This window comes from Balaenoptera borealis (assembly GCF_965194805.1).
Source record: "Balaenoptera borealis genome assembly, chromosome: 1".
Classification (NCBI taxonomy): Eukaryota; Metazoa; Chordata; class Mammalia; order Artiodactyla; family Balaenopteridae; genus Balaenoptera; species Balaenoptera borealis.
The window spans coordinates 127,346,202-127,368,684 of record NC_138860.1 but is presented as its reverse complement, the minus strand read 5'-3'; the positions used below and the strand labels follow the sequence as shown (position 1 = coordinate 127,368,684).

General features: G+C 43.3%; 1 protein-coding gene across 4 annotated transcripts in view; it reads left to right on the top strand.

Moving 5' to 3' along the window:
- ST6GALNAC5 (ST6 N-acetylgalactosaminide alpha-2,6-sialyltransferase 5) overlaps window positions 1-22,483 on the top strand; it is a 171,564-nt gene that overhangs the window by 143,108 nt on the left and 5,973 nt on the right. For 3 of the 4 annotated variants that reach the window (XR_014234509.1, XM_082355793.1, XM_082355792.1), the window contains 2 exons: window positions 4,571-4,980; window positions 11,842-11,949. Coding sequence is in view for 3 of the 4 variants with exons in the window: in XM_082355793.1 (XP_082211919.1) it covers window positions 4,571-4,980; window positions 11,842-11,949 (518 nt within the window). In the remaining variant the exon portion in view is untranslated. Of the gene's footprint in view, window positions 1-4,570; window positions 4,981-11,841; window positions 11,950-12,314; window positions 12,608-22,483 lie in introns of those variants that run through there. The other variant, XM_082355794.1, reaches the window with a different exon arrangement.

Below are 22,483 nucleotides of genomic sequence, written 5' to 3'. Positions count from 1 at the left end.
TCGTGGGGTTTTTTTCCCAGGAGTCGGGGGTGGAGAGAGAAGTTCATTCACACCTTCTAAAATATTCTAAATATCCCAAATATTCTAAAATATTCTAAGACATTCATGAGCCCCCAGTGAGTTGCAGCCACTGTCCTAGGAAATGGGATGATGACAAATCCTTACATGATATCAAAAAGCAAAAGTGACAGCAAAAATAAAATGGTAAGCATTGTGTGTGCCCGTGTGTGTGTGTGTGTGTGTGTGCCCGTGTGTGTGTGCACTCCCTCTAGAAGCCAGCCCGCCTGCCCCCACAGGCTCCTGTGCACCGCACTCCTGGGGCCTGGGCTGCTGCTCTGAGCATCAGTGGCCTGGAGAAGAGGTAACTCCTCCGTGCCTTGTAGATTTTCCTCAGCATTTTTCACTGCACAACAGCTCTAATGACCTTGGCATCAAGCTCTTACTGGGGATTAATAACCAGCTGGGTTTAATGGCCCTTACTGTGTCCTGGGCCATTTTCCCAGTCAGCCATTAATTGCAAGCAGTGCCCTGGGCCCTGGCCACTGTGGCTCCCCAGGCTGAGTGGCCCTGAGGCAAACGGCCCAGCCTCCTTCTCTGCAGACAGGGCTTCCTCTGTGCTCTCCCCTGCTTCTCTCCGTGGTATTAGTACATAGGGCTGCAGGAGAATTGTTGGTTAGGGCGTCACATCATGTCTTCTTTGTATATATGGAGGTTTTCTCAGAGGACTGAGAAGCCTGGAGGTTGGCTTTCATTCACTCACTTATCAACCCATCAATCAATTTAGTATTAATTGAGTGCTGTACATAGGTCAGGAAGCCAGAGAGATTACCAAGGTTGGAGTGACCTAGCACGAGTGCCCATGTTTCCTACAAAGGGCGGAACCCCTCACCAAATGAGTCTTTAAGGAAAATGTCCCCAAGAATCAGGGAGGCTGAATACTGTGAGAAAGAAGGAGGAGGGAAGGCGTAGGTAGGCAGTGAGTTCACCAGGAGCCACCTCCCCTCTCCTGTCCTCGGTGGAGTTTTATCTCCCTGGCCTGCTGGCAGAGCCCCAAGTTCACATTCCCATGCTCCGCTGGGTGATTCATCAACCCAGCATCTGAGTGTTTAAGGGAAGAACACGTTCAATACTACATCAGGAATCTTAACTCACCAAGGCATGAGTATTTTCACCCATATCATTAAGACACTCAGGGTGATAATGGTACTTCGATGTGGAGGAGCAGGGCTGTCTCAGGGGACTGTAACATCCCAAGAACCTGGGTCCCACAGGTTGTGTAGTCCTTCTGCCTCCCAAGATATCCTCAGTCCCTCTGAATGCAGGAACGAGACTTCATTTCTGCCTTTGGAAGTGATTCAGCCTTTGGTACATGCTCTTCTCAACTGCAGGAAGTGTAACATTGTTTAGAACAGCCATTGTCACTTTTTTGGCACCACTTACCGAAAGGCACTTAAGGCATAATTCAGACTTAGATCTTTTTTGCATTGTTTGGTGCATCTGTACAACTCAAAGAGAGAATGCTGGTGCCTGAGGTAATCAATACCTCAGAGCTAAGGCAGGTGGGCAGGACTCATGAGGGAGGGCTTTCTGGGGCTGGGTGGACCCCAGCATGTTCTGGTGTCGCCCAGTAAGCACAGAGGGTCCGTATGGCACAGTCAGGAACCTTGGCCTTCCCTGAAAGGGTGTTCATCTGGCCTCACATGGGCATAGTGGGGAGAGAGGGGGGGGGGGGGGGAGAGGGAGAGAGGAGGCCTTGGAATCTCCAGAGGTGTCACAAGTTTCACCCGTCAAGCAGCCTATGCTCTGAGAATCACAGCAGAATAATTAATTATGGGGAAAGAAATGCTGGAACCTTTCTTTAGAATTTTTTGCCCAGTAAAAATGAGCACAATGTCTTGAAATTATAAATCAAACTGGAAAATTCAGGATAATAGTTCTAGGTGAATCTGAGGAGAAAAAGCAGGTTCCAATGGCTTTAGGGGCCAGTGGAATGAAATCTTGCAAAGTGACCTTATTAAGCAAACGGACTGAGTTACACTGTACCTCAGGGGTGTATTACGTGCTTAATAAGTGTCTGTTAAATGAATGAACGAATGAATATCATCTGGCCACAAGTGTCTAGTTGGCGCTCTCTTTGTTTTACGGGTGAGAAAGTTAAGTACCCAATTTGTGATAAAGTCTGCTTTAGACCCTGGGTCTCCTGACCCTAATCATCGTTTAGTCACATGCTATTTGCAGATGCCCCTGTCATCTTTGTAGGAATGTTTTAACATGAGTAGAGGTTTCCCAGGATACAGGACTTTGGATGCTAAAACCCAAACAACCCCTAACAAACCGGGTTCCTCTTCTACCTCTCAATATTCTCCTTAGTAAAACAGGGGTGATGATGTAGTATCTTTCTTATAGGTTTATTTGAAGAATTAATTCAACTATATAAAAAGCTCAGAACAGTGCCTGGCACATAAAGAACATCAGAAATATTAACTAAGTTGACCACTCTTTCCTTTGTGCCCCCAGCCCTGCTGTGCTCTAAACAGCCCCTTTTACTAACAGTGCGGCACAGCCCCGCATTGTGTCACATGTCATTGCACATCTCTGACCTACTGCCCCCCAGTAAAGTATAAACTTTGAGGGGCTCTGTTTTTCCATTCCATTTGCATTCTTGCCGCCCAGCACATGTGTCACCTAAGAGTAACTGGATGTCAAATGAATGATGAGAATTTGCAGTGGTAGAATTGCCATTTCATAAGCCCATGTGACAATTAGCAACCCAGAGCGATCAGTACACACTGATGTGGTGCGTACCTACCATGCGCTCCACTCTGCCTGAAAAGCCCCAGAGCAGCCGTCACTTAATGAATGACACTGTGCCAGGTCCTATGGTAAGGACTGGGTTCAACCCCATGCAATTGCTACTTTCGCAGGTCAAATATTGGCAATTTTAAATGGCTCAACCTACCACTGTGTACATTTTAATTCTATCGAAGTGGAATGGGGCATTAATTATCCTCAGTTAAAAATGAGAAAACTGAAACTTGCGGAGGTTAGTGACTTGCCAAGGTCCCATAGCTAACAGGTAGTGTAGACAAGCCTGGACCATCCTGTGTGGGTGCCCTTGGCCACTCTGCAGTGAGGGAAGGTGACCGCCCTCGGTGCTCTCTGTCTGGTTCGGAAGACAGAGCTATGGCTTAGGAAACTCCAAGAGTAAATACAAGGCTGTATATACGCAGCACTAAATTGGATCCAGTTTTCTGAGACTGTGCGGGGAGCCAGTGCGTCCAGTTCAAAGGAGGAGGAAGGGCAGAGGCTCTGGGGAAAATCTAACAGTGCAACTGTCCTTCAGAACATTCTTATAAATTTATTTATTTATTTATTTTTGCTGTGTGAGAGCTTTCTCTAGTTGCGGCAAGCGGGGGCCACTCTTCATCGCCATGCGCGGCCTCTCACTATCGCGGCCTCTCTTGTTGCGGAGCACAGGCTTCAGACGTGCAGGCTCAGTAGTTGTGGCTCACGGGCTTAGTTGCTCCGTGGCATGTGGGATCTTCCCAGACCAGGGCTCGAACCCGTGTCCCCTGCATTGGCAGGCAGATTCTCAACCACTGCGCCACCAGGGAAGCCCCAGAACATTCTTGATTGTCATTTTTTTGTGCACTTGCTGGCCTGGGCCTCCGGCCCTAATTACATTATCTTCAAGCAGCAACTGAGAGATATTTCTCATTAAACATGAACAGGGAACTGTTTAATTTGTAAGAATGTAGGTGTTCAGAAAGTACATCACTGGTTCAGGATGTTGAAATGAGCACTGTCATTGGCGTTGTCCCTGGTGGGCACCACAGGGCCAGGGCTTCCACAGGGCGCGAGTACATAGGATGAGCTTGAGGCTTTCTTTACATTTTTGAAGATGGACTGACTCAATTTCTCTCCCTCTCCCCTTGAAAGGGGAGAAACTATCCTAATTGTCATTTCAAAATTATGGCTTCTGAGGGGTTACAATTTGCATGTCTTTTCTCATGTGATTCTTAGACGATGTCTATTTAGGATAAATATATTTGTACAGCATCCAAGAACACTGATACATGCTTAACTTCCAATAAGGTGAGTTAAGAGCATTAAAACTAGTGTCACAGCAAATTGTAGTATAGTCTTTTCTTCAACGTGGGGGTAACTTTGGATTCAGAAAGACCTGGGTTTGAAAGCATGACTTCATTACTTGCTAGTCATGCACCTTTGGGCGATTTTTTGAACATCTCTGAGCCTAGGGTATCGTTATTTATAAAATGGCAGTAACAGCAAGTTTGCTGGGTTGATATGACCATTTGATCTATTAATATCAGTAAAGCCCAGAGCCCAATGGTCAACAGGTCACAGCTGGCTCTCTTTCCCTGTTGTCCAGTACTCCCTGTCACCAGTCTGGAAGAGAATGTAGGGGTGGATGAGGTAATAGCAGAAGGGATGTATTCTGGCATAGGAGGGAGAAGAGCGAAGATAGCAGCCCTCGGAGGCAGGGAAGTGACCTGCCGGTGCCAAGCGAGTGTTGCCGCTGATGGGGTCCTTCTCCCCCTCCTTGCAGCCCCTGAAAATGCACTGCAGGGACTGCGCCCTGGTGACGAGCTCGGGGCATCTGCTGCGTAGCCTGCGAGGCCCCCGGATTGACCAGACCGAGTGCGTCATCCGCATGAACGACGCCCCTACGCGCGGCTACGGGCACGACGTGGGCAATCGCACCAGCCTGAGGGTCATCGCGCATTCCAGCCTCCAGCGAATCCTCCGCAACCGCCACGACCTGCTCAACGTCAGCCAGGGCACCGTGTTCATCTTCTGGGGCCCCAGCAGCTACATGCGGCGCGACGGCAAGGGCCAGGTCTACAACAACCTGCAGCTCCTGAGCCAGGTGCTGCCCCGGCTGAAGGCCTTCATGATCACGCGCCACAAGATGCTGCAGTTTGACGAGCTCTTCAAGCGCGAGACCGGCAAAGACAGGTACAGAGGCGCTGGCAGGGGGTGGCCGGGGTCCAGGGGAGGGTGAGGAAATGTCCTTGCTGGCTGATTCAACAAAAGCAAAGCAAACCTTTTTTTTTTTTTTTATGCTTATGTCAGATAAGCTCATCTCCTTAAGCTTCTTTTTCTTTAATTTAATTTTTAACCATTTTTAAAATTGAAGTATAGATAATTTACAGTGTTGTGTTAGTTTCAGGTGTATAGCAAAATGATTCAGTTATAGACATATAATTTTTATATATATTATATATACACATGCATATATAATATACATATTCTTTTTCAGATTCTTTTCTACTATAGGTTATTACAAGATATTTAATATAGTTCCCTGAGCTCTACACTAGGTCCTTGTTATTTATCTATTTTATATATTACTAGTAGTTAATTCCAAACTCCTAATTTATCTCTTTCCCCCGCTATCCCCTTTGGTAACCGTAAGTTTGTTTTCTAAGTCTGTAAGTCTGTTTCTGTTTTATAAATAAGTTCATTCATATTATTTTTTTAGATTCCACATATATGTGATATCATATGGTATTTGTCTTTCTCTGACTTACTTCACTTGATATGATAGTCTCTAGGTCCATCCGTGTTGCTGCAAATGGCATTACTTTATTTCTAAAAGCTTTTGCTAAGCGCTTTTTGTTGTGACCACACGACTCATGCCATCTACAGAGCTCATCGGTAGGGTCCTCCTGGAGACTGGACTGCTGAAGCTGAATTTATAGGGCAAAGTGAAAGGAAGCACTGAGACATTTATATAGATAATTCAGGGCCAAATCCCTACTTTGGAGGGTGAGGCAACACTGCCCCTGGCTTACACTGGTAGTAAGTGCGAGATAATAGGTTTATTGCATTTTATTTTACTTGTGTGAACACTAACCAAAAAGAAGTGTATAGGGTTATTTTTCTCTTTCAAAGGCAAATATTTATTCAGTCAACATATATTTACTGAGTACCTACTACTTCACTGCACCTGGTACTGGGGATATACACAGTCAGAAATAAGGCAGATCTAGACCCTGCCCTCCCAGAATATAGTCTTAACAGGGCCACCAGATATTCACCAAGTAGTGGCCAGTGTGCTAGGTCATGTGAGGGGAAGAAAACGGTGCTATGACCAGTGGGACAGAGAGACCTGCCATAGTCTAGGACAAGGCTTACCAAACTGTTGCTTACAGTTCAGTAATGGAACATGAAATGTATGTATTGAGTCATTGCAAGATTTTTTTTAATGTAATGGAAAGAATGGAATAAAACAGACAATATCAGCATTCATCTCCTATAGTAAGTAAGGCAAAGTATTATTTCATGGGATAAAATTTGTTTCGGTTTTATACATAGAAATATACATATACAGGGTCTTCTTTTGAAGTGATAAAATTGCCCTGGAATTAGATAGGGATGATGATAGCACAATTCTGTGAATATATTAAAAAACACTAAATTACACACTTTAGAAAACTAAAATGAAATGAAAACCACGTACAATACATGTGAGCATATATGCTCAATCATGAGGTAAAATGTATTTCTGACTATAGGTCAAAATCTTTTGAAAAGCACTGGTCTAGAAGATGAGGGTGTGATGGAAAGACTTTCTCCAAAAGGTGTATTTAAGCTGAGACGTAGGCCAATAAGTATTTATCCAGGTAAAGAAGAACCTGAGAAGGGCAGAGAGAAACATCCTTATGGGTATAAGGGCTCGGAGGTGAGAAGACTTACAGGGGGTTGGAGAAGAGTCCCTGTGGCTGCAACAGGGGTGCTGGCGGGGAGTAGCCAGAGAGGAAGCAGAGATAAAGGGTGAGGAGCTGGCCAAATCTAGGTGAAGAAAAGGACAGCTATAGGTATTGAAAGGAGCAGTGTGGTGTAGTCCAAACACACAGCTCTGGGTTAGAATTCTTTGCCCCTCACTAGTTATATGGCCTTGGACAAGATATCTAACATTTCAGTGACCTCACATGTGAAAAGGGCATAGTGACTAGGCCTCGTAGGACCAGTCTAATAATTAAATTTCCTCATTTTCTTAATTCTAAAACACGTATGTTTATAACTAATACACATTTAATGATGTAATTTACCCCCTCCCTTAAAAAAACTGTTCCTGCATCAATTTCTTATCTTAAAACTAAAGAGATATGACAAGTAAAGAATGTGAAGTACTAAATCCTTTTGGCTAGCTTCGGCAGCTCATTATGAAGAACAGAGTCTTAAAGAAAGACCAAAGCCCATCATTCCCAAATTCTTTGCAGGGAAGAGCTTTCTCTTTAAATCCTTAAAACCTTGTGACCATTTGAGGGCTGGTCCAGGCAAAAGTGGGCATGGCATCTGATGGAGTGAGGAGAGGTGGACCTGGCCACTGGCACTGTGGCCTCCTTCCCTGGAAGCCCAGGTGACTCCATGGTTAGCCCAGCCAGTAGATCACATGGGGGATCCTGGTCGTCATCACACGCTGTCATGAAATCCAGTCACTTACTGTCCTTTAAAAACCACAAATAAGAGACTGTTGCTCACTTGAATGAGTTATTTAACCAAGAGAGCACTTTATAAGAGAAGGAGAATAAGGGAAGTTATTTACAGTTTCATTTTTTCTGGTTGGAAAATTCAAAATAAGTAGAAAGACTCTCTTCAATAGAAAACACTGCTCTCTTTTGAGTTTAATGGTTGTTTGCTAAATTTAAGTATTCCTGAAACACTGCTGCAGTGTTAGCTATTTAGGATACTTACACATTGCTCTGGATCTTCTTAAGGGATTAAGTTGAAAACTTGGAGACTAGTCTTTACATCCTTACATCTTTAGGAAACAATCTCACATCAAGACATAACCCACTCACTAAATTCATTAAATTCTGACCAGTGAAAACCTTTTGCTCAACAAGCCTGTGTCCTTAGTGAGCCCAGATGGTAAGAGACAGATAAAATTTCATGGACTGGCTACCAGGCTTCTCATCCATCTACTAGGATCCACGCAGTCCCCACACAGGGAATCACACTGATGGATTTGTAGGATGCCAAAGTACACTGTCCACTTTTAGAATCTTTGTGCCTCTTACCTTTAAGAAACTGTCTTAAAGAAGCTAATATTGTATTGACTCAATATTCTCATGTGTGCATATTCTTAATCTTCAGTCTACTCCAAGCTAAAGAACAAAGCCAGAAACAGCCCTTCAGAACAAAACTATTTCTATAAACTAAAACACAAAACACTTAGGGTCTAACAGTATTGCCTCTGTGTATGTTTTTCTTGAAATCTAACAAAACAGTGGTATGGATTAAAGATACACAAAGTATGGAATATCTAATTTTGCAATCTCATAATCAGGACATTCATTTCAGGCTAATATTTTAAAGAAATGAGGTAATTCAATAGATTTTGATTTATGGAAATTTCACCCTACTTAAAAGTGGAGAAAAAAATGGCTCAGGAACAATCTGCAATTAAGAAGCATGACAAATGACATAGATGGCCAAGTGGTATTCTTTGATATTTGAAAGTAACTGTACTTGAAAATAACTTTATAATTCAATAGGGTACATTAGGAAAATATGATTCAGAACCAATATTATAGTAATTAGATAAAAGAAGTATAAATGAAATAACTGCAGGAAGAATGTTTCCATAGAGATTATAAATGAGATTCTGGTGGAGCAGAAAGGCCTTTAATTGTAATTTAGTGTGTACTATAGCATTATCAGCTCAGTGTGTTACTTCATCATATAAAAGAATATCTGATAATTTTCCCTAATAAGCACACGACAGCTCTTCATATTCCTTCATTACAGCTGATTAAGCATAAAAACACTAGATATTCCTTTGTTGGAAAAAGAGTTCGAATCTTTTTAGAAAGACAGCACAAAGCAGTTGCATTTCTATAGCATGTGATCCCAAAAGACTATTATTTTGCAAGTCCGGGGAATTTTAAGTGGCACTTTAAAGAAATGTTCACCTTAGTTTCTTTCGTCCTCCACTTTTTACTCTCCCCATTTTTACCCATTAAATCTTTTTCTGTAGAGTCACATCCCCCTATATTTCAGGCTGTGGCTTGTGATTTCTACTACATCACACAAAAGAAAGCCAAAGTTGTAGGGAAGTTTCTGCCCCTGGGAAAAGCCCTCTTAGTGTTTCCTACAACTCGAAAGCATAGGGACATGAGTGTGATTCCTGGATCGGGAATCTGGGGGTATAAGTAAGCTGTCATTCTCCTCCTGGGCACCACATCATTCCGGTTATTCACTCTCCCAGTTTAAGCCTAGAACAACCTACCATCTCAAGGTCACAGCCTTGGTGAAGACATGGTCTAACTTGAGGCAAGGCACTGCCTTCTCTTCCCCTCCCCCATTCAGTCAGCTCTGCTCTGTCCCACCTCCTTCAGTCCCAAAGGTCTTACAAATTTATAGCCCTGGTGAAAAACAAGGGGGATTGTTAATACCTATGTAGGCTGGAGGCTCCAGAATTTTCTAATTACAGTAAGTCCCCTGCATATGAACAAGTTCCGTTTTGAGAGTGTGTTCATAAGTCCAATTTGTTCGTAAGTCCAACAAAGTTAGCCTAGGTACCCAACTAACACAATCGGCTATATAGTGCTGTACTCTAATAGATTTATAATACTTTTCACACAAATAATACATAAAAAAACAAACACAAAAAATAAAGTTTTTAATCTTACAGTGCCGTACCTTGAAAAGTACAGTAGTACAGTACAACAGCTGGTATACAGGAGCTGGCATCGAGTGAACATGCAAGAAGACTTACTGACTGGAGGAGGGAGAGGAGGTGGGAGATGGTAGAGCTGAAGGATCGTCAGCAATAGGAGACAGAGGGCAAGCTGCAATTTCACTCACGCCTGATGTTGATGGCACAAGTTCCATTCCCTTGCTGGATTCAATTCTATCTACCCTCTTGAAAAAAGGATCCAGTGATGTCTGGGTAGTAGCTCTTTTTTCCTCATCATAGATGACATCCTGGGCTTGTAATAAAGATACTGTACTACTGTACTCTATACAGTACTGTACAGTAAAGTACACGAAAGAACAACCACTTGTAGAGGATGCACGCATGTGACTTTGTATGCCAGACACGTGAACTAACTTATGTGATTGGACATGCAAACGCACGTTCACATCTTTGAAAGTTCGCAACTTGAAAGTTCGTATGTAAGGGACTTACTGTACTGCCCTGACTACTGATGATGGCTCCTACACAAGAGCCAGTAGCAGTGTTGGAAGGATATCAGTTGTTTTGTGTCTGCTAAAAAGCACTGGGAGTAATGGTTGAATTATTTATTTCATTTGCTCCAACCTAGCAACCAAGAGGGGAGGAAGGGATCTTGATGTATCAACACACCAGACTAGATAACTTTTTATGATGTTCTCTCCTTTAGTCCTCAAAATAGCACAAGAAGATAGAGCTTCCCATGCTTGCTTTCTAAATAAGAAATCAAGGTTCAAAGAACAGCAATAACCTGCCTCAGGTCATTTTGCTGGTGAATAATAGAAACTAGTAAGATACAAATCCATGCTATTTCCATCTTGAGAATTTTTTAAATGTACTTCCTGGGATATTACTGGATCCAGATACAATGGAATGGAAAATAAAAATGAGTAAAGGAATTAAGAACTAGAAAGTTGAAGCCACGAACTCAGGAATGACTAAATTACCCATTCCTGTCAGGTATGTGACAAAACAAAAGACATCTTAAAATGCCTTTTTTGGTTGTTATTCCTTATGTGAAATGGAAATAATGCAAACTGCTTAACAAAAACTCTTCCTTTTCAAAGAGGGGTGCTATGCAGTGCAAGTAGAAAAGCTTTCCTGCGACTCTTTTATTCACATCACATACGGTGCTATGGCTGGGCAAAGTCAGACAGTCTGACCTTGGGGATAAGGTGTTTGAAACTGGCTAATGAGGCATGCCACAAGCACTGAAAAAAAAAAGTAAATGCAGCAACCCCCGAAGAATTGAAATTAATATCCACAGCAGCATAGCTTGGTGGACTGAGTCATCCTCACAAGTCAAATTAGACCTTGATGTTGTGTCTCCACGATTACCCTTAGACTTGGTGTGTGGTTAGGGCTCAATACAGATGTTTGAATGGGCAAATGAATGAATGTTGGAACCCACTGATTTATTCCTTAAATTCTGTCCATTTTTGGTCTTTTAATAAAAATTTTCACAGGGCTCGGACTGTTCTGAGGTAAAATGAAGCAAATGCTCAATTAAACGTAAGCATCCCTGTGTCCCTTTTCCTCTCATCATTAGCCCATTCCCAAATGAATGTACTCCTTCTAAGGAAAGACATTCAGTCAAGATGTTGGTGTTAATTAGTCTAGTTGAAGGCAAGCTTCTACCCTAAGATCATTTGGTCGATCAGTTGGTCAATTGATAGATAAAGACAAGTGTGTTTATTCACATTTAATAAGCTCTTCGTTATCCACCCTGCTTGGAGAAAAAAGAATACTTATAGCTAGTCAAGTATTCTAGTTAATAAAGAGTCGACACACGAGGATTGTCATCTTACAAGAAACTGAGTGGTAATAATTCGCACTTAAACATTGAAACATTGATCATCATCTTTGACTATGTAGAAGTCCCTTGAGAATCCACCATGATGGAGCATTGACATCATTTATCATATTATCATGGAATATGGTGGTATTAGTAACAGATTTCTATCTGCTAAAGTTCCAGCTTGAGCAGATAGAGAGAGAGAGAGAGAGTTTACCAAATGGAGAGAGAGAGAGTGTGTGTGTTTATAGTCAGCCTTGTTCCAGAAAAGATTTAAGATGGAGTGGGTATAATGATTATTTTACCAGCTTGCAGACTTAACTGCTGTTCCTTCCAGAAAGATCTCCAACACTTGGCTCAGCACTGGCTGGTTCACAATGACCATTGCCCTGGAGCTCTGTGACAGGATCCATGTTTATGGCATGGTGCCCCCAGACTTCTGCAGGTAGGATTTATTCTGCAAATGTAATTCATCAGCAGTGTTGTGCAGTGTTTATAAATGTCTAATTCCAACTATCAACCATGAAACATGTCTTCCTGTCTTCTTGAAGCAATTAATTAACATGTCCCAAGTCCTGGTTCTAGAAACAACAAACAGCATTTAATTATGTGATATAAAATATTGAAAGTTTTTGTTTGTACTGCTGGAGAATTAATCCATCTTGTGGGCTTCATTTATCCTCTGAATATTTATCAACCAAAAGTAATGCAGTAATTGGCATAATATTAACAATGAACCAGCATTAAGAAATATTAGTTTTGGGGACTTGCCTGGTGGTGCAGTGGTTAAGAATACACCTGCCAATGCAGGGGACACGGGTTCAATCCCTGGTCTAGGAAGATCCCACATGCCGCGGAGAACTAAACCTGCGAGCCACAACTACTGAGCTTGAGCTCTAGAGCCTGTGAGCCACAACTACTGAAGCCCGCGTGTCTAGAGCCCGTGCTCCGCAACAAGGGAAGCCACCGCAATGAGAAGCCCGCGCACTGCAATGAAGAGTAGCCCCCGCTCACCACAACTAGAGAAAGCCCGTGCGCAGCAACAAAGACCCAACACAGCCCAAAATAAATAAATTCATTAATTCATTAATTTAAAAAAAAAAGAAATATTAGTTGTATTCTCATTTGAAAGGAATGTGGTAATTTTTAATGAATTAAAGAGGGCAATTTCTTTGACGGTTAGGCCTGTTTTCCAAAATTAAAATATTCCTCTTAGTCTCTTTCCCTTTCCACATCAGTAGCCTCGGTTTGTGTTTCTAAGACCAAAAGCACAGGCATAATTATTTTGATGTATCGCTTTAAAGGGAACACACATACATCTCTGTTGCTACCTTAAGTTACCTCCTGGCATGTGCCCAGGTAGAGTTCGGTGTGTACTAACAGACACACTGAGAAATATCCAGGGCCTGATTTGTGGAAGGCCGATTGAAATTCACCTGTAACCTAAAGGAGTGATGCCAATAAAATCAGAAAGTTTCCTAGTTTTCAGGCATGCCTGCTGACCTGCACATGGCCTCAGTCATGATCTTCAAATGGTAAGATCTGGGGTGGGAGGGCATTTTAAACTTGTTCATTAAAATTTATGCTTGCTTATACTTTCATGTGTTTCAAACCTAAGAACTTCTCAAAGGCCGTGGGCCTTCAGGCAAAATCTACCATTTGGAGGTTTGATGCAAGAATGATGAAGCATACTTAATTGTGCCGTTATCACTTTGCCACTTTTCTCCCACCCTTTTTAACCCAAAGACCACACAGCAGCAGTACTAGTTTATATGTAAGAGTCAGGTCACAGGGGAGAAGGAAAGGGGTGGACAGAGCAGGCCTTTGAAATCTGCCTGGACTCATGCATCCCCAGGGAAGACATAATGTAGTAAGGAAGTGGGTGGAGTCTGGACCCAGACGGCACAGGTTCAAAGCCCAGCCCTGCCACTTACTAACCTAGTGCGACCTTGAGTAGGTCGCTCATTCTCTCTGTGTCTCAGCTTCCTCGCCATTAGAAGTGGATGTGATGATAATAATAGACTCTGCCTCAGAGGGTTGGAGGTGGATTAAATAAGCGAATACATGTAAAGTGCTTGGAACAGCGCCTAGTACATGGCCAGAGTGAGCCTGGATCCTCAACCAGTTCCTCATCACTTAATGCACTGGCCTTGTTTTCCCCTTTGACAACCTCTGTGCAAAAAGAGTAGGTAAGATGGTGTAAAAAAGCAAACTGCCTCCTCAAACCAACAGGCTAACAAAGGCAGTGGCAGTGGCCCCTTTGGGCATGCAAAGAGCCATCAAAGCTGATGGTTAGACGGCAGATATAATTATGTAATATTGCCATTAGGGCACCGGAGAAAAAGGGCATGAATAAATTGAAATGTTAATGACTTAAAGTGTTCAAGGAAATATTGCACTTATTATGGAAAACAAATGAAAGGCAAGTTAACCTGTCATTTCTCTTACTCAGAGTTAGTTCATCACGGCTTGGTGCACTTAGGATGGGAACAATTTATACAGTGACACTAGCAAGGAAGTCAAGATACTGTCCGTGCGCCGTATGTTGGGAGCCACTCTGAATTTCTGTTCCTCAGCCACCATCCCACAGGTTCAACAGTTGTTCTCATAAGATGCTTTCGGCAAGAACTCATCAGAAGGATCCCCACCCCCAGTGTCCTATCAGAGAAAGTGAAGAAGTGTGCTGGGTGTCCTCTGGTGCAGAGGGTTAGGCTGGTGACAGCATCCTCTTCAGTCCTGATGCCTGTTTAGGAAGGATAAAAAGGGAAAGAGAGGAGCAGCCCAGACTGATTCCCAGGTGCCTTTCGTCTTCACGTCCAGGACACATGGGCTGAACCACCAGGCACCCAGTTCCTGCCGGTGACCTTGAATCTTGCTGTCCTCATCTGCAAAATGGGCATAAGAAAATAATGATAAAAGCAAACAGGTCATGGTGAGGATTAAATGAGATCATGGCTGTAGAACGTTTGACACAGTGCCCAGCACACAGCTCGTGCTCAGGAAAGATTATTAATAACATTAGTATTACTAATACTTTAATATTATACATAAAATATATAAAATAATTATTAATATTATCCTAAGTCCTTGAGAGTTACCCTGAAAGGTACCAAGAATTTTGGGGGGGGGTTCAAAGAACAGGCCACAGCTCTTGCTTCCTGGAGGCTTACGATAAGCCTTACCCACACAGAAATCTAACAAGCACAGCAAAGCCACTTGGAGTCAAAATGACTCTTGCAAACAGTATCACCACCAGAAAAGGAAAAAGCAACTTATAAGTTAATCCAGCTACTAGTCTGATCATTCCCCCTTTGTCTTGATTTTGAAAGAAGTTAAGAACTCTAAGGGCAGCAGGGTACGTGTGTCATGAGCTGTAGGACTTAGGGAGATAAGATATCACCGGGGCCAAAAGTGGTAGGGAAGCTTTTGTGAGATGACAGATCTCACGCTGGTTGAGTCCACCAGAATATAAACACCTCGAGGGCAGAGACTTTTTTGTGTGTTGGGATCACTGTTGGAGCCGTGGTGCACAGGACAGTAGATCGGTACCGTTCTGGCCTATAGCAGATGCTCCATACATACCGAGTGAATGAATGGCCCTGTCCTCTCTCTCGTGCTGTAGTCAAAGGGTGTTTATACGACCAAAAATGAGCCATATTTCTCAAGATCAGAAGCTGTGTGACCTTGAGAAAGTTATTCAACCTCACTGAGCCTTAGTTACCGTGGGCAGGTTACTTAATGACCATCTCAGAAGCCGTAGTTTCCATGTCTGCAGGTGATGATGACATTAGTACTTAGCTCACGGGGTTATACGATAATTCCATGACATAATAGATGAGGAATGCTTGGCACAGTGCTGGTGTACGTTAAGTGTGGATAAATTTACGAGGGGAAAGGGCTCACTCATCTGCAGGTGTGCACCCATGAGCACATTTTAAGGAGCTGTCTAGCGAGCACTAATGAACGGTGCTTGGTTGGCAGGGAGGGCCAACGACACGAAAGGCTCCCATGTGAACTGGGTCCCACTTTCCCTCCAGCTCCTTGCAGGACACCCCACGGGCTGCTCACAGCAGACCCCCCCCCCCATTCTGTGGCTTCTTTATGCCCAGTTTCTCACTGGAATGAAGAGTCAGGCACATGGGGATTCAGCAAACCAAAGGAGAGCCAACTGCTCTTTTTGGGTAAATTAACCTTTCCAGACTTTGAGATACAACTAGGACCCTCAAAAGAAGTCATTTACTAAACAAATCACAGAGACTTTGATTCATTCACCTAACTTGTGTTGGGCACTTAGGGACATAATCAAAGATGAATGAGACAGGGTTCCTGCCTTAGGGTTCCTGCCTTTGGTCTCCTGCGTGTCACTTGGACACAATTCAGTCATAAGGGACAGAAGGTTCCCAAGGTTCCTGTGGGAGAAAATATGCACGTTCTGCCTGTCAGTAGTCTCTGACCTGCAGGGCTTTATTGAAACATCCAGCTCCGGCTTCCTCCTGACCCGATCCAGTGGAACAAGGGCAAGGAGCTAAGCTGAAAGAACATTGCTCCCTCCTGCCCCACTTCATCGGCAGCAGATGAACTTCTCTCTGTTTTACCTATGGGCTCTCATATCACAAAGGGTCCCATGGCAAATAAGAACATTGACAGCCTTGACGACCTCTGGTCTAAGATACAGTCATGCCGCTTTCCAATCTAAATCACACTCTCACACACTTTTAAGGAGAATAGAGTCATCACCTTCTCCTTGCCAAGGAAACCAAGGCACAGAAGGACCAAACACTGGACTACTTCTGCAGTCATTTCCATCAGCTTAGCGTGGCAGTGACCCAAAGGGAATGTCAGCTGCTATATGCTGGGACATATAGGGAGGTAGAGTAGGACAGGGAGTAGGGGACTAAATTATATCCTGGGAGCAGACAGCTGAGCAATCCATGAGTGCCTGACTTCTAAGACGTGTGGGTGGGTTCACTCCTACAAGCCTGGAGCTGTCATTTTCCATCCAGCTCTCCTGGACGTCTGGCCTTCTCATCCCTCCCACCCAAAGTGCCTGACTTACTTCCAGGAATCATTCATTGGCAAGAAGATTTCCAGTAGCCTCTAAACTACTAAGCACATGGACTCCTTAGGGAGACGAATAACCCCACGTTCATATTTAAAACCACAAATGGAAACAGTGAATGTATAAGTGGCCATGGCGGCAGATGAAGGACATGTTATTCGAAATCTGGCAGAATTTAACACTGACTAAAAGTCATGTGACTGGCGTGCAACCGTTTCCTCCTTAATCTGGTGCCGCAGTAGCCTCCTGACCGCTCTCTCCAACTCTGGTCTTTCTCTTTCCTCTCCAAACACCACTGTGCTGTTGGATAAACCGCAAGTCTGACTCTATATCACTTAAACCCCTCCGTAGGTCCCCACAGCTTTTAGAAGAAAGTTCACACTCCCTAGCTTAGCACACAAGCCCTCAGGACCTGAGCTCTGCAGCCGCCTTAGTCTCATCTCCTCTACTCACAGACTTGCTTTAGCCATACTGAGGAACTTAAGAAGGAGCTCACCCTGCACACACCTGCCCCTTTGCCCTCATCTCCGATCATCCATCCCCTCCTTCTTAATCTGGCTGATCACTACCGCTTCTTCACCGTAATATTAATGGCTGATATTTTTTCTGCACATACCACATGCTGGTGGTGTGCTGAGTACGAGTACAGGTGCCATTTCATGGAAACTTTATGATCATCCCAGGAGATAAACATTATTATTATCGCCATTTTACATACAAAGCTTGAGGACGTGAAACAGCTGGCCAAAGTCGTGGGGCAGGTAAGTGATGGAGCTGGGATTTGAATTCAGGTCTTCAGGGCTCAAGAGCCAAAACTCTTAACCCCTCCCTCCACTGCTTTGGAGGTCCTCCTCCTCCAAGCTTTCCTTGCCTTCCTATCTGAGTCAGACCCCACCTGGGCCCCTACTGGGGCCTCTGCTACCTCCCCCTCTGCCTCAGCTCACTGAGTGACATGTCCATCTCTTTCATCAGCCTGTAATCTCCTCAAGGGAAGGGGTCCTATCTCAAGCCACGTTTGTGTCTCTAGCTCTTGCCATTGTGTCTGGCACATAGTATGTATTCAGTATTGATTAACTCAGTGAATAAATAAAAACCTTCCTTTCCTTGACGGTGTTTAGGAGACTGATTCTATATTTATTCCAAGATCAAAAGTGCCAGGTGAGTGAAGAGTATAATTAGCCAGTGGCAAGTTCCGATTTCGAGGGTCCAAAGAAGTCACTGGTGGCCACCTGTATCATTCCCAGCCAAGGCCAGCACTGGGTCCTCAGGCACGAGGCATCAGTCTCCATCCTGCCTCTATCACTGGACTCCGGGCTCATCGGTGTTCAGAAAGCCAGAGAAAATTAATGTCGTGTCACACCAGAGACAGCCTCAAAATATATTATTATGGGGACATAGACCTTTAAATCATGCCGTATCCATATGGGAAGCCAAATCCATTCTCTCTAGATGGACTATAAATTGCAATGAAAAAGCTCTGTTATCATTGCTTTCCAAACTAAGTGATGGTGAGTATTTTTAAACTCATTTTCCATTGTAAATTATTTGTGATAATAATGGGCCAAGCATTTAAATTCTACCTAACTGTCTTATTTCTGGTCATACTTAACACATTACCAAGTTTACAACTCTCTGTTACCCATCACTTCTTGAGTATTAATTAGCAGAGTAACGACTCAGAGCGATCACTGTCATGGAACTAAATTAATATCTTATCCATAATGTGAAGGACATCTCAAAGGTATCGTGAATATCAGAGAGTTGATTCTGCTAGAGTTATTAGCTAGTGAACATTAATAAAGCTGCCAGCATAACAGGGCAAGTTCCTACTTGGCAACAGTCCACCCTGTAGAATCAGATGCTTACAGAGGACGGGTATGGAATATAATGCATCCACGTGGTTCACATTTTATGCAGTGAACTTAAAATACATTGTTGTACTTTTTTTTTTTCATAGATGCTTAACTTTGCCATAATTTCTTCTTCTGTCTTTGCTATAATTTGACCAACTTACTGGTCACTGGGTGTTTTCATTACCTTCCTCTCTCCCATGGGTACAATGCATCTGTTATGGGATGTTATGGCACCACGTGAGGTGCCTGAGTGGTTGGGTGTGGATATGGGGTTCAGGCAACTCACTTGGGCCTTTGACCCATGACGGGTGGACAGCTGCAGGCTCTCGTCGTTTTTTGTGCCCCAGAAACACAAGTATTATTTCACTGGCTTCCAAGGTGTGTGGCAGTTTCCTCCCAAAAGAGGCTGTAAAAACAAGAAATGGAGGCAACAGAATAAAGGTGGTTCATGGGGCCTCCCAGGCCTGAAGCAGCTGTGTAGGAAGGCCTGTTAGGGGAACATTTTCTTCTGAATGCTCCATAATGTCCCCAAGGCCCCCAGTGCAAGCCAATTTCAGAACAACCGAGGTACTTGACAGCTACTGATTCAACACTATTCCTCAAACAGTTCCTGACTACCTGCTATATGGTACTGTATACCATGCCAAGAATAACAGTGTGTTTGGAGAGAGTATCTGAGAGCTCTAAAGAGAGGCGAAAGCACCATTCTTTCATCAGACTCTTTTTTAGCCTTCTAGATCGTCCAGCCCAAACTGGGAGGTCAGGGTCAACCTAGATCATACCCAGAAATGGAAATATTCACCCTTACCTGTTAATGATACAAGGTTTCTTTCCAATTGCACAGCTTAGCTTTAGAAGATTTAAAATGGCACGTTACCAGCTCCTGCTGCCATAGATGAGATATCAGTGGGCAGAATTGTAACTGAGCATGAGGCCTGTGCTTCGCACCCTGACCTGCTGCACAGTGCCCACCAGGCACGGGGCACCTCTGTAGGTGGGTGCTTGGGAGAATGCAGCAAGGACAGAGTTGCTCTCAACCATGTGGTGCCAACCCAATGGGAACCTGGGGTGCCATTAGTGCAGACAGCCACCTGGTGGCACAGGAATTTTTCCAAGACACAGAGCCTCACTCTTAAGAGTACAGCTTTGGTTCAGATCTGGGCCCTGAAACTTCTTCAATTTCTCTGGGTATGAGTTTTCTCATTTGTAAAACAGAGGTAATAACAGTACCTCTCTCACTGGGGCGACGTGATGATTAAATGTTAGTCTATGTGGAGTACTGAGCACTATGTGAGTCAAGTCTAGAATCTTGGATGGCCCATGAGTGAGGCTGTGTGCTTAAACCAGGCACAGGACTCTCACCCTGGGTGCCCGATTCTCACCCTGGGTGCCGGATGCTCACCCATCACATGGCGTAGTGATACTTAACCTTAGACGCCTGATGGAGAATGAAGGCGATAACATAAGCTGAGCACTGAGGCTTAGCAGGTATTTAACTAAATCAGCCTTCTTAAACCTGGCTGCATATTAGAATCTCCTACAGAACTTTATAACATTATTACCTTTTTAAATTATTTTGTTTCGAAAAAGTTTTAGACTTACAGAAAAAGTTGCAAAGATTGTACAGAGAGTTCCTGTATACCCTTCACCCAGCTTCCCCTAATGTTACCATTTTGGTCCAATTATCAAAATTATCAAAACTAAGAAATTAACACCGGTACAATACTCTTAAATAAATTTCAAACTTTATCCACATTTCACCATTTTTCCTACTGATGTCATTTTTCTCCTGCAGAACCCAATCCAGGATCCCTTTGCATTTTCTTATCATGTCTCATTAGTCTCCTCCAGTCTGTGACAGTTCCTCAGTCTTTCCTTATCTTTCATGACTCCGACACATTTGAAGAATTCTGGTCATTGTAGGATGTCCATCACTTTGGATTTGTGTGATAGTTTCTAATTATTAGATTGAGGTTATGCATTACTGAGAAGGATACCACAGAAGCAGTAGCATTTCATATCAAGAGGTACATGATCTCAAAATGTCTTATTACTGGCGATGTTAACCTTGGTCACTTGGTGAAGGTGGTGTCTGCCAGGTTTACTCATTGTAAAGTTACAATTTTTCCCTCTATCATTAATAAATACATTGGGGGGACTTTATGCAGATAACCTATTTCTCCTCATGTTTTTCCTCTCTCATATTCCATTCATCTGTGCATCTTGCCTGCAACAATTACTGCATTGTTCTAATGGTGATTTTCTATTCCCTCATTCTTTCTAGATTATTAATTGGAATTATTCTGTATTTCATTTATTTATTTATTCAGTAATTTATTGAAATCATCATGGACTCATGGATATTTATTCTGTTTTATTTTATGGGACTTAAAATCCAATACTGCCATTATTGATTTTGATACTCAAACCTAAGGCACTTTTTAAAATACCTATGCCTGGGACCCTCTCCAAATCAATTAAACCAGACTCTATGGAGGTGGAACATAGGCAGTGGTATTTCTTTAATACCTGTGCACTACATGGTAGTTCTTTCATTCTCCCCACCTGCTTTCTCTATAGAGAAAAAGCAATCCTTCTTCACATTATTCTGCAGGATTTGTTCTCCCACTGGCCCCTGGAGGGCTGATGACAGGCTGCTGCCGCTTAGGAAACTGGCTCTGTGATTATCGTGCCCGCACAGCCCGCACCCCTGCACCTTCACTCCCTGAGCACCCCCTGACCCCAGACAGCAACCTGAGCTCCAGAATCCTCCTTTTACAATAGTAGCCACCTGATGTGGAAAGTCTGCTGATTTTTACTGCTGTTTTCATTTGGATCAGGTGGAGGGAAAAAAAACTATGGCAGCCTTTAGAAAGTCAGGCTTGGGAAAAAAGGCTTAAAGAATTATAACCTTGAACTTTCTGAAGGAAGGGCTTTCTGAACGGCACAGTGGATGACACCTGATGGCAGGCTGACAACCTACAGGAGAGTTGTTCCTGCAGTTGCTTCGGCTCTGCCTTCTAAGTCCCATCAAGCCCTTTTCTGCCATTTGGACAACGTTTTAAAGCATGGAGACAACCCTCAGTTATTTGGACACCTTTGAAACCATAAGAACCAAATATGTAAATTTAATTCTCCCTTTAGGAGATCAGTGTGGAGCCAGATACATTTTCATTCAAGGAGATGGTCTTCCTGAATAAGGAAATTGATCCTATAGCATCCTTTAGCTGGTTTCCAATTTCCCTCTATGCCTAGGTGCCAAATCAATCTCATGATATTTTTAGAAACAGGATTGACTCTTTAGTCAGATTGATGCCAATACTATGTCCAAAACTTAGATGAATCAGATTTAAAACCTGATCCGTACTGGAATAAAAGCTTAACCCCAAGTTTACCATGGCAACATGAATTTAGCACGATTCCCCAAATTATGCCATATGAATCTGGGGAGACTTGTCTCACAAATTTCTATTTCTCTTTTTTAAATTTTTTTTCTTCATAGTGGTCCGTTCCAACTTGAATTTTTCCTACCATGCACTTTCTATATTGAAAACACCTTCTGTTAAAATTTTAAGGGGTTTCAATTTCTAGGGCAAGTAAATAAGCAAACTCTATAATAACCGGACAGGACGGAACCTGATGTCTCACTGTAGAACACAGAGATACTTCTGAGACAGGCATAATAGAGATGCAAACTATTAACTCAGCACAGCATCCAACCCAGGATGAGGAATGTTTAAATGCTGCATGACAAAAGTAAATCTCTCTTCCTGGAAGAACTTTAACCTCAGAGGAGAGGAAGCTCAAAGGTTTATTGTCTTCAGAGCCATGAACTCGACACCCCTCTTGATAAAAGACTTCGATCCTTGACCCCAGAAAAGTTGCTACTCTAAAAGCCATTTGTGTATTGATCTCCTCTGAAGAAGACGAATAGGTATCTAGCAGGATGAGCATCTCTGGGAAACCAAGTTACTCTACTTAGAGTAGAGCTGAGTGCTGGGAGGGGGACCCCAGGGCATCAAGCGCTGTAAGGTGGTTTGCAGGAAGCTGGGACACTTTTTAAGAGA